At 38.1% G+C, this 12,843-nt stretch overlaps 1 protein-coding gene across 7 annotated transcripts in view; it reads right to left on the bottom strand.

The window, feature by feature from the left end:
* mctp1a (multiple C2 domains, transmembrane 1a) overlaps positions 1–12,843 on the bottom strand; it is a 128,467-nt gene that overhangs the window by 62,807 nt on the left and 52,817 nt on the right. For all 7 annotated transcript variants that reach the window (XM_005922809.3, XM_005922810.3, XM_005922811.3 and 4 more), the window contains exons 3-5: positions 2,530–2,672; positions 2,290–2,369; positions 1,009–1,120 (exon numbers count right to left, since the gene is read on the bottom strand). In XM_005922809.3, the coding sequence (XP_005922871.1) occupies positions 1,009–1,120; positions 2,290–2,369; positions 2,530–2,672 (335 nt within the window). The remainder of the gene's footprint in view (positions 1–1,008; positions 1,121–2,289; positions 2,370–2,529; positions 2,673–12,843) is intronic.

Here is a 12,843-nt window from a genome sequence, read left to right as displayed (position 1 = left end):
GCTTACATATTTGAATAATTCTAATTAAGTATTTCAATTCACTGGACACACAAATAGATTTTGTGGTGGCAAGCTATAAAAATCTCCTTAAAATGCATCGAGTCTTCTTCACTGCCTCGCACTATGTCACAGATTTTGGCCCTCTCTGTTTTTGAGAAAAAAATGAAGAAACAAATCCCATCGTGTTAAACAAACGCTCATCAACTTTAATATAACTGAGTAAAGTCCCATTGTTGACGCTGAGTTGTCATCGGTTGCTCGAGGATCTCAAAAAGCAAATTAAAGTTATATATTCCATCTTACAGGCTCGTACCAGTAGATGGCAACAGAGAGAATTTATTACTATAACCTTGTACTCAATTTTTTCACAGTGGGAGAAATCCAAACTGGTGCTTAACCTAAATAGAGTTTATTTGTTCTGTCAATTGTGGACTCTCTGAACTACAGTAGCAAATAAGCTGCAGAATTAAGACATCAGATCAAAAGGAATAAAATATTTCCCCCATGACTCTGCGTTGGTCTGAATCGAGCATGCAGGGGTCCAATTAACCAAACAAATAATTGAACATAAATAAATGCAACTCCGAAATCCATTGCACGTCCGCAGAGGCACGAGCTAACATAATTAGGAAAGAAGATCCAGTGCTCTTTGAACATGCAACTTTTCCACACAACATATTCATTACACTTTAGTTTATGCATATGTATTTGCTGAGTTGAGTTTCTACTAAGTGAGGCTGAATGAAACCAGCACATTGTTCTTTAGCACAACTTGAACTTCATTTATGTCCTAAAACTATTGACCTTTCTAGTGTCTTTCAGAAAAGTGATGCTAAAGTGAAGGATTAGGAATATGATTCATCCATGTTGATCTACTGTAGGGATGCGATACTCTTTATTTTAAAATAAAAGAGTGATTCCCCCCAAAAAAGAGGATTTGTGGTGTATGCATGAAAGGACAGAGATGAATGAATAATCAGAGTTATTATAGATTTCCAGATTTCTTACAGCATCCCTCACGTCTCCCTCCTTTGGTGTCAGAGTAACGGATAGTTCCAGGCTGCCCAGGTTATGTTCAGGGTACTGTGGGTCCTTCAGGTCCAGTGTCACGTCCAGTGCCCTTTGGAGATAAACAATAAGCCATATTCACATGTTGTTTCCTGTAAGCACTTACATATATAGTGTACAAGCAGTCAAATGCATTGTGGAAATCTGATTTAAAAAATTCACTCTGTGACGTTATTAGTGAGTTTTATGTTAACATCAACACAGCCATGCAACATAAACAAAAACAAGTTATCGAGCTAATTTAACCTTTTACTAATTCGCTTTCAAGGTCTTTATATAGTTTTTACGGCAGGTGTCTTAACTTGTCATAGGTGTAAAAGCGCTGAGTTATACTTGCTCTATGAGGTCATATTCTCCTCTGTAAAAACAGTATATTGTGTAAGCTGACTTCCCATCACACTGATTGCTTAATAGGGCAACCGATTAGACTGGACTCATTATTATCAGAAATAACACCTGCATATAGCAAGAGTAAATGTGTGCTGTTGCCAGTTTAGATTCACCCAGCCTCTATGTGACTAGAAATAAAACAAGCCAAGGTAACCAAAATCATATTCATGTGCCTTTTCCCTGAGATGTTCGCACTATATAATGCAAAATAATCAATTCCACTTGAGATACTATACTTTATACTGTAACAAACTGCTGTAAAAACACAGTACACTTAAATTATCAAAAATATTGATGGATCTGAGCTACTTTACAAACTTACATTATTCCTTTTGTTTTTGTAAGCTTAGATTTACATGTATAGTACTTATTAAGTCAGTTACTTGATATATTTTACTGTATTAAACTCTTAATATAGATTATAATGGAAACACCATATGATACCAGTCTATCAGCTCGTTGTATTATAAAGGTCATGTTCTATATTCTATGTTCTATATTATATTTAATTTTACAATAACAAACTGTAAAAATAAATATGTCTGTACATTACTTTAAATAACAGGGATATTTGTTGCAGTGTATGTCTGTCTATGGTTTCACAGGCAAACGTTTAGCTTCATGAAAATATGAGCTGAAGTAACAAAGATTGCCACTAGAGGGAAGTCAAAGACTATATCTACTTGCTAGTACAGGCTTTGAAGGCAATCCATAGATACAGAGTCAATCAGACTGCTTACTTAATAGGGAATCAAAAAAGACCAAGGGTGTAAAAGTGCATTAAAAAAAGGCAGGTAATAACATATTATAAGTCAAATAAGAGAAAGAGACCTCTGATGTTCCAGTGACTCCAGATAGAGGTATGCTGAGCCCATGAAATCATCCTGAAGTCCAAAGTCATAGTCAAAGACCTACAAAGGGACAAATATAAAACAGCTACTTTAAGTACAGCAATGGTACAAATGAAGACCTTTTACCCTTTATAACTTCTACCGAAAGATTTAACATTAACTTAAAGAAAGACATTTTAGAGCTAGGTGACATTTTTGCCTCGGCACTTATCTTCTGTACCTTTACATACAGTGGGTCCCTCAGGGTTTCCACCAGAAGGCTAACTCTCTCATCCCACACTGGGTTGAGGTTCTTATGGATGGTCTTGCTTCTAAACACTTCCTTCCCTGCAATCTTAAACTTCACGTATGGATCACTGGTCCCTAAGAAGAAGAAAAGCAAACACATAAAAACACACAGTCATATGTGATTAAAATACAATTCTGACATAGGCTGTCGATTTAAATATTGATTGGACAAAGGCATTTTTCATTTTCCCATTATTTTAATGGTCAAAATGGCATTACCTTCTTCACTTTGTCGAATTTACTGAAGAGCAGCAACTCTGTTGTGAAAAAATATTTGCTTCTGCCCACTGATAATAGAGTAATCAGGACTTACAGGATTTTGTCAAAATAAAAATAAATAAATACTGCCTCTGCACAATTTCTTAACGTGAAAACTGTATTTTTTAATTTTATTTATTATTTTAGACTATTTTTATTTTGTATTATTTATGCCAAACCTCCTCAGATCAATTTTAAATACAAACATATGAAAAGCTTGATATGCTACTGTGAAGCAGGCTCGGAGAGAATCGGCCACGTGACTCAAAGTTACGGTCATGTGATACAAATATGAAAGCTGGCTTTATATGACCACTAGGTGACGGCATTGGTTCGTATTGGTGTTATTCTGTGGAGCACAAACTGCAAACAGGCACCGATGCTTACAATGAATACAAAAACAATTAACTTTAATGGGATCAACGAACCAACCTAACAAATTTCCCACGTGTGGGAATAAAGGTTATCTTATCTTATCTTGTCTTGTGTTGTCTTATATTACATGGAAGCAAATAAATCTAATTTTAACCCATACAGAAATAATTTTAGATCAAATCAATAAAATGTTATTTTACAGCTGTATCCCATTACTTAAAACACAAGCTGCACTCTGAGAGGTTATGTGCACATTTATACATGACTGGCTGTTAAACTTGTCGTATGTATCCACATGTATGTGAGCTACTTAAGCACTGATTCTACGATTCCTCAACAAGCATCTATATTGTTCAGGACAGTAAACCCTTCCCCTTCAGTCAATTAGTCAATTATAGTTTAAGGGCTTCACATACACAACAACACTGGGGAAAAAAACAAATTAAAAAAAATATTTATATATACACACACACACACCCACACACACAATCCTGTTCAAATAAGTATTTAAGGAAGAAAAACTACTCTGTAAAGCCACTCTTAATGTGGCTGTACCTGACAGTGAGTAGTACAGTGGTACAATGAAAAGCACCAATGCTGACTCTATTCCTGTTAAGTCAAAACAAAGTTTAAATGCAAGAGCAAGGAAGTGTGTCATTAGGAGTTTCCTAAAACTGTTGGTAAAATGTGCTTCCTGAATCGAGGCTGTTTCAAAGTTTGGGGAATGAAAACCAAACTGCATCCTCAACTATTTTGTCTCTCTGCCTAACAGTTTGGCAGTGAAGGATCTCAGGGAGTGAACTGGAACATAACATGACAGATTGTCAGAAATGTTCGATGGTCCAAGACAGTGTAAGGCTTTATATACAAGAGCCTTTTAAAGTGGATTCTGTACAATACTGGAGGCCAGTGCAGAAACTATAGTGACTTCCTCTTGGTTACTTGTGTTAGTGAACCTTGGAACCTCTAAATTAGCTACAGCCTGCTAATGTTTTTCTTTTCTTAGAAAATCCAGCCAAGAGAACAGAAATAATCCGGTTTACTGTAACTAAATGTATGAACAAGTTTTTCTGAATCATGGAGAGTCATTAAGGATTGCACTTTGGAGACAGTGAAAAGAAGCACATCTTGGTAATGAAATCTAAATTATGTGGGATTTGAAAAAAGAAGGTTTAAAATAACTCCAAGACTCTTAACTTGTGGCTTTAGTTTGTCAGCTGCCTAACTTACCACAAATGTACAAAGTTACAGTGCATTTTGAATGTGTCCCAATGCCGGCAGTTTTTGAAGACGAAAACGATTTTATTGTTGCAAAGTTATCATCTGTTGTCATTTAAAAGTTCCTCGTCATTTTTTTTTGTCTTCATTTACTGCATATCTGTTTTCAAGCATTTTCTATATCTACCCAAGGTTTTCTTATTTCCCCTCTGTTAATGAGTCTGCTGGGGAGTCTGTGCTTATCTAACATGATGTTCTGAGAGTAAAGGGTAATGTACTCTATACAGATTGTTAAAAAGAAAAAACCCTAGAGGCAAATTTAGTGATATTGCACTATATCTAAACGAAATCTGTTTGACTTGGGTAACTATAATTATGATGTGTAATATCTTCCAATGAAACAGTACCCTGATGTGACTGTTTATACAGTACGTGACTTGAATCACTGTTGTGCTATCATCCACTGTGACCAAAACACCAAGGGAGGGAATGGTAATATCGAGCAATTCTGATTTATCTACAAACAGAGATGTGCAGATGCACTGCACGTTAACGATACTTTCCAAAGTCAAAGGAAGAATGTTGACTATATGTTGTACATTAACATATGCTAAATATTGACAAGCAACAGAGATCAATAGCAGCCACAGAGCATGTCTTTTATATCCAACAATTTGCTCTGTTTTCTCTTAAAGAGCTTGAACTGCTGACTGACAGCACGGGAACTAGTGGATAAAAGCTTCTCTGCTCAGTGTTTGCACGTCTCATCAGTTCAAGATAGAGTCTTTCCCTATCATTAGCATGACAATACCAGCGAATATCTGACTCCTACATAACGACATTGCTGATGCTTATGAGAGGCAGTAAAGAACAGTAATGACACGACTTGTCGACTGGGTTATTTTGTCACTATAATAAAAATGAAGCATGAGTAATTATGTTGACGATTATCGTCAGTATAATTTTATAATATACTCAATAGTTTAACATATGCAACATATTAAGTGGTGTGTTTTTTCAGTGCTAGGAGGCTTTGCTCTCATCAGGCCAGTGTCTTTGCAAAGACACTGGAAAAGGTGTCTATTTCTTCACATTTAAAATGACTCACACACCCTCAAGCTCACTTGCAGAGCCACTAGAGACACACACATGTAGCTTTTTACACACCGTTGCTCTTGACACGTTACTGCAAGGAAGCTGCGGCAGGAGGACACGAATGACAGGATAAGAAGAAGAAGAGAGGTAACCATATACAGCAAGTCACGTCAGAGAAACAAAAAGAAAAAAATCTAGAAAACGCTGCAACATCTTATATCACTGATATGAGCTGATAATTTATGAACTATCTGAAATGGTCCCAAACCACAGTGTGCAGCTAAAGGCATTATTTTCTAAAAGTGCTCCAACTTTCTTTCTCTATCTCGCTCTCGTTCTATATCCCAGCAGGTCAATATTCCTCAGACACACATCATTGATTCAGACCTTCTGCATCCCACAGTGCCAGCTTTATGAGGCCATAAACACATGCAGGCTGAAAAGTATGAAATAGAAAAGGCTTTTGCTGTGGGTGGCCGAATATGAGTGAGAGTGGGTACAGCACAGAGGAGCGAGCAGAGAGATGCTTTCTTGGAAACCGACTATTATGTATGACATTCATATCTGATTTTTCAAAAGACTGCACACTTGGGAAAAGCCCATAAAAATTAGGAGTTTTATGTCTCAAATGTGGGCTGTTGGGTAGATAGATCAATAAGCTATAGGTTTTTGTAAGAGGTGTGATGGATTGGTTGTCACGATCCTGGGTCATCTGACCCAGCGTTTTGAGTTTTTATATATTTTGATGTTTATGGTTTATGTTTAAGTTTATTAGGTTATATTTCATTCTATTTTGCCTTGATTGCCATTTAGTTCAGTGTTTCTTAGATCCATTTGTGTCATCTCCCCCTGTGTTTAAGTCTCGCTTGTCGGTTTGTCATGTTGAGTCTGCGTGTTTCACGTATGCGTGTCCTATGTTATCAAGCTCTTGTCATGTCTGCGTCCCGTTATATTTCCTGTTTAATTTTGAAGAGGTCTGGTGTCCCATGTTCACTGTGTTTACTTTCACTAACCCTGTAGTGTCATTATGCTCATTCTAATCAGCTGTTTTCCCATGTGTTTCCACTTCCCCGGTCACCTCCTGTGTGCCTTTAGTCTGTGTGTTTTCATTCATTCCTCGTCCAATCGTCTGCTATCCTGCTATGTCATGCCATGTTTCCAGATCTATGAATCCATGCCAAATCTTCACGTTTCCGGTTTTCCATGCCAGATTTCTATGTTCACGTTCCAGAGTTTATGTTTAGAATTAGTTCTTCCCAGTTTAGGTTATTGTTTAGTGTCGCCTTTGACTTTTGTTTTGTAATGTTTTACCAGCCTTAATAAACGTCTCTCCTTCTGTTAAGTTTGAGTTTAGTTTTCGAGTATCTGCACTTGGGTCCACCTCCTCACTCCACACAGTCTGCATCCGCACACTGGGACACTGGTTTGCCAGGACATTTGTTCACCTTATGAGCAGAAAGCTACAGAACCGGAGGGACACTGGGTATAAGGAAAAACATGCAAAGGTCACAAAAATGGGTGCTCTGGGTACTGAAGTGCTACCATGGGAAAGTGATTACGAATCTCTGTCTTTCTGCCATTAAGTTGCACTTATGCTAATAAATATTGAGCAAAACATATGAGGTACTGAGAAGATCACAAGCAAATTTAAACTCTAAAGTCTTTAAATACACCATCTGGAAATCCAAAACCCAGCTTTCTGAGTCACATTTGCTCTTTCAGCTTTACACAAGAGGATTTTTAAAGCTCTTCCCTGGACAGGAAACAATCAGGTTGACTAGGCAAGTGGAACGAGGAAAATCTTGCCATCTGAGCAATGTTGATACTGTATTGACATTAAAAAAGAAAGAAATAAAAAGAAAAGCTACTGAAGTGTGTGTTTTGCCTTTTTGCTTTAATAGTTATACTCCTAAGATAGCCTACACCTGTGAAGATTGAACAATGAAATAAAAAGAAATCATCTTATATGTATGTAACGTATTTTAACTGAACTGGTTTGGATGTTTAATTCATTGAATTGAATGGGTGGAAGAGTTCGCAAAGGAGGCTTCTGGGACCAGATTCAGTAATGATAAAATTGGCTGACTCACATGAAGCTTCACCTACTAACATGATGCTTGTGTCAGCGCTGTTGCTATGTTTGTGCGTCTCAGTTCATTTCAGTGAACAGGTCGGAAGCACTAAACTCTGTATTCGGAACAAGGGCTTTTCTCGAGCGCCGCCGGTGTAATCGAAAATCCATGATTTCCCCGAAATGAGATATTAAAGATTTGGTTTTCCTCCTAATCCTCCTTCCTAAAGCAAATCTTTGGCTCCACAGACCAGTGGGTAAGTGAGCAAAGAGATCTGACTGAGAGACAAGAAATTACCAAGAACAGAAACAGCTAATGCGTGCTTCACATTCGCAGTGTTAATCTATTAATTTTGTATGATGCTTTTAAAACCAACCACAAAAACTGTGTAACAGTATCCGAGAGTAGAAATAAATGTATTTAAGAGAGGACTCGGAGGAGTACAGACCAGGTAAATTTGCCCCGGGAGTGGAACATCAACACATCTAAAAGCCCATGATACACTTCTTTTTGATAGCAGCTCTCTGTCTTCTTGAAAGACAGCTGAGAACATAATCCACCAGACATTTATCTGTTCAGAACAACTAATGAGCACTGGCCATAAAAGCGCTGCTCTCTGTGTCACTTTGCCAGTAAGGCAAACTGCCATGTGGGACACCTGGGCCTGCAGTAAGAGCACGCTATCCACTATCCAATAAATAAATAAACAAATAAATAAAAACACCCACTCCAACAAAATCTTCAATTTCACTTTAAACGGTCATTTGAAAAAGGATTAACAAACACTCCAAAACAAGAAAACATTATTAGTATTACTCACACTCTTCAATTAAAGTTCAAGAGCGTACCTTAAGAGAATAATGTCAGCCTTTACTAAATGGGCCTTTAATGCTTTATTTCACTATCTGGAGTGCTGTATTAACTGCAGAGTAAGTTTAGAGGGCAAATCTATGACTGTACTTGAAACAAACTAAAGTGTACTCCACCACTGTGTACTCGTGAATGTTCACAGTGCACATTAAATCAAGAGTGGCTTCTCACTGTTCAAAGTATCAGTCTGAGCAGTTTTCAGTTGAAGAGCCCACAGCTCAAAGCCCGACTGCAGGTGAGGAGCGCCACGCTTGTTGGAGTTTAGGGCCTTTCTTTTTCCACCATTAAAGCTGTTGAATTTGTCAGCGTATGGCTCTATTGTAAAGTAAACTGAAGGTTCTGAGAGAGGTCAATGAGCTCAAATGGCCTGAAATGTGATGTGTGCCAGAAACACCGAAGAGAGCCACACATCAACTAAATCTACACTCATCACCACCTGCGCCATTAACCAGATTTTCATCCCTGCAACTTTGTTGATTTCCCAAATAATTCAAAGAAATCTGAAGGATTACTATTTTGACACAGTGGAGACGATGCAGCACACAGGTTTGAGGAGACAGAGCGATCGAAAAACAGCAGCTGTGCTGAAAACTAACACAGAAGCCCAATCAGGGCTATAATGAGATAACATTTTTTCCTTTAATAGGATCAGCCTTTCAATGCGCACAACATTCCCGCAACATTCCTGTGTTTTTCTTCTCTATTTCACTCCCTTCTGTCTCTCTTGAATAAATGTCTTCACTAAAACTCCCCAAAATAGTTTCAAGTTGATTTCTTGCTTTTGGTATTAATGCACAGCTTTGACATACACTCACATTATCAAAAATCCTATTCCCATCCCTCACAGCGAATGAAAAAATAATTTGCAGCACGGCAGAAATGATGCAGCCTCTCATGTCATCATGTGGAAAAGCCCAGCTTTTCCTCCTGGGACAATGCAAACAGGATCTGCAGTCTCAATGTGACAAAAATCATGAAGCGTACAGCATCTCACTGTTTTTTCAGCTCATTGTTTCTGGTATTATGAGAAAATATTATAGACAATAACTTGTACGTATAATTTTCCAAAATGATGAACGGGAACACTGCCAACCTTGTGAAAAAAGCTTGTTTCTCATCATTTGCATTTGACTTTGCAGTACTCGTTGTGAATTTGAGACACTTTCAAAAACTATGAGTTCCAGCTCCAGTTAAATGAGGCTGCCACACAGTCATTACAGGGACGGAGTGAAAATATAGACAAGGTTCATCAAAGTCTAATGCTTCCATTTAAAAATCAATTCAAGTGGATGCAAGTATCCCAAACAATGCTCCAATCAAACCCCTTGACAATCACTAATGTCTTAGGAGAAAACTCATCAAAGGAAATGAAGTTTGTGATTGTGGCATTCATGCACTCACAGTGAAGCGGTCATTCAAACCCCACTACAATATTCCCTTCTTGCTTTTTTGTGACTACCTCATTTCCATGCTGATGTGTGTTTCTGTTAGACACAGCCACACATTTAAGGACAAACACGCCTCTAGTTTATTATTCACGCAGGGGCAAAAAATGGAACAGTTTTAAACTAATGTTGGAAACCAAAGATGGTGATGTCATGCCTACTATAACACTGATATATCTGACATAAAACTGATATATCGCTTGACCTGCCCTTGATAGTTCAATATAAACCAGGTGACATGTCCATATCTTTCTTTCTTACTTCCTAAACAATCCACAAAAGGCACAGACCACACAATTCCAGTACCGGTATAATCTGCTTAGTATAGTCTGCTCCACATGACACTATCTTAATGAAGGCTCTCTAATGACCTAATGAAAGGTGCTTGTTTCTGACTCCAGGGTGAAAGGTGTAATAAGGTGTAATAAGACAACAATGGTGTCTGTCACATTGATGCTGTGCAGAATAATTCGTTATTCTTCTTCCTCATTTTCATCATCAATTACTAGATGCTCATTATACATTCATGATCAATAGCTTTCTGTGTCAGTACAGGGCAGACAAACGGGTCTGAATTATTAAATGATAATATATGAGCAGTTAATCACATGTCAGCATAGGACAGTGTAATAGTATGTTCTAAAAATAAGTATCACACTCAATAAGAAGAGTTTTAATTTCGCTGTGAGGGATGGCTGAAGGGTGGAGGTGGAAATAAATGGGCCTTTAAAGAGTTCAGCAGTATAATCTTGTTTTTATTTCCTTTTAACTTCACAAAAGTTGAGTCGGCTGCACAGCAGGCCGAATAGATACAAAAGTAAACAAGGGAATGGATTTTTAAAGAAAGGAAAGTTCCGAGAGGGCTGGATTTGCTGATAGGTGCTAAACAAATACAAATGTGGCAGACAAAAACACAGAAACACACTGAACACATCAGAGAGACTCAAAAGCCAATGAATGTGAATAAAAGAGAAAGGAGGGAGCACCTTAGAGTGTGTGGGAATGCTGTTCCATAGTTTGGGGGCACGCATGGAGAACACATGATTTCCTCTAAGTGTGAATCTAAAGTGTGGGACAGCCAGAAAAATCTAATGAGCTGAGCTGAGGCACCTAAAAATGGTGTAGGAGTGCAAAAGGTCAGTGATATAAGGAGCCAAACTATGAAGGTCTTTACAGACAAATATAAATCAATTCTAAACCTCACAACCAAGCAATGGCGAGAAGCTGAAATAGGTGTAATATGATCTTGTTTTTTGGGTGCCTGTGAGGAGCCTGATGGCAGCATTATGAACAAGCTGAAGACGGCATAGAGAGCACTGAGTGAAACCAGAGTAAAGTGGCTCGCATCAGCCCACGTGAAAGAAATGGAGGCATAAATGAGAGATCACATAAAGAAAAGTTTTGGTCGTTGTCTTGACATCGATGGACAAGCTGCCAAAAAAAGAGGCCAATTTCTGTTTTAAGCTCATACGGCTGAAGCTCAAACTGCTTAAAAGCAAGAACTCCTCCCAACATCAGGAAACCCCCCTCTCCTTCATGCTACGCTTGGCACAAATACCCACAAGGAGTCCAAAGTCCATGCACTGGCAATACAAACTATGTGTTATATTACAGATTATACACTAGTGTAGTACAAAATCCAAAAACATACAACAATAAACCTGCCAACTATTTTCCCAAAATAAAGGTATGCAAATACACTGAGCAAAAATTTACCAACAATCTGATGTCAGGTTTGTAGATCCTGGCCCTTTGCGCTAACATTTTCAGTGAGTAAAGCAGAATGAATATAAATGACAAAACACCTGCTGACAGCATTAGAAGTCCATCAATAATGCATTATGTCATAATAAAACACCTGCTCTGTTATTCAGTCAATGAGACTAATAGTATTTTTTAATTATCAAATACAACAAAATTAGGTAAACATAAGCCAAAATCACAGTGTATGTGACTACAATACATATTAATGCAATAATTTTGACACTATAATAAATATATATATAAAGACTACCTTTGGAAATAAGTCAATCTGACATCTAATTTGTAGCATTTAGGAATTCAGTGTGATTAATCTCAGAAAACGAGACCGTACAAAGTTCTAACCTTGAAAGGCCCAGCTTTATTAACCTCACTAATACAGTGTGAGAAGATTTATTCGGAGTTAGCCAATAGGTTACCTGTCAAAACCTCTGTTATTAAGAACCACACTGGAGGAGGCTCACTGATGTGTGTCATGAGATCTGAGACAGGAGGAGAGAAAAATGCAGTAAAACTTCCCATAAAGCCCTCAGTCATGCTCGAGCTGCACGCCCAGAACGGGTTCACGTTTAGGTTGTAGAAGCTGTGTGTGGCTGCAAATATGACTGTGTGTGTATCCTGGTCTATGTGTAATGTCAGGACTGACTGATGGTTGCAGCTCTGGGGATTCCCATTAGGCAGAATGCAATCTGGTAAAGAGGCTGTACTGGGTGAGACTCCACATAAGGTACTTCATCTCGAGATAGTGAAATATTGGTTGAGAACCTGCTTCATTGCAACTGCACACAATCACACGCTCTGCATCTCTTCTGATGTAAGCTTTAAGCTTACTTCCATGGCCTGAAATTTACCCAATATTAAGCTTCACTAATACTAAAGCTCAAAGTGACAGGTTAAATAGCAGCATGAGCATCCGACTCATACAGCTGAGCTGAACTAGCAGAGAAAGACAAAGAGAAGAGCGTGCACGGCTTGTAGGAGAATAGCATGGGAGGTGAGAAAGTAATTAAGGACACTTAAAATAAAACAAAACACAGCATGTTGCTAGTGGTGTCAAGCTCTGTCACTGTCACTGTACTTTGCAAACTGAAAACTAATCATTGCAAACCTTCACACTAATACCTAAGCCACAATCACAGTGCATACTGCCTC

This window comes from Haplochromis burtoni, unplaced genomic scaffold, assembly GCF_018398535.1.
Source record: "Haplochromis burtoni strain Fernald_Lab_line unplaced genomic scaffold, NCSU_Asbu1 Contig_63, whole genome shotgun sequence".
NCBI lineage: Eukaryota > Metazoa > Chordata > Actinopteri > Cichliformes > Cichlidae > Haplochromis > Haplochromis burtoni.
The sequence above is the reverse complement of the archived record's forward strand: the minus strand, read 5'-3'. Positions and strand labels throughout refer to the sequence as shown.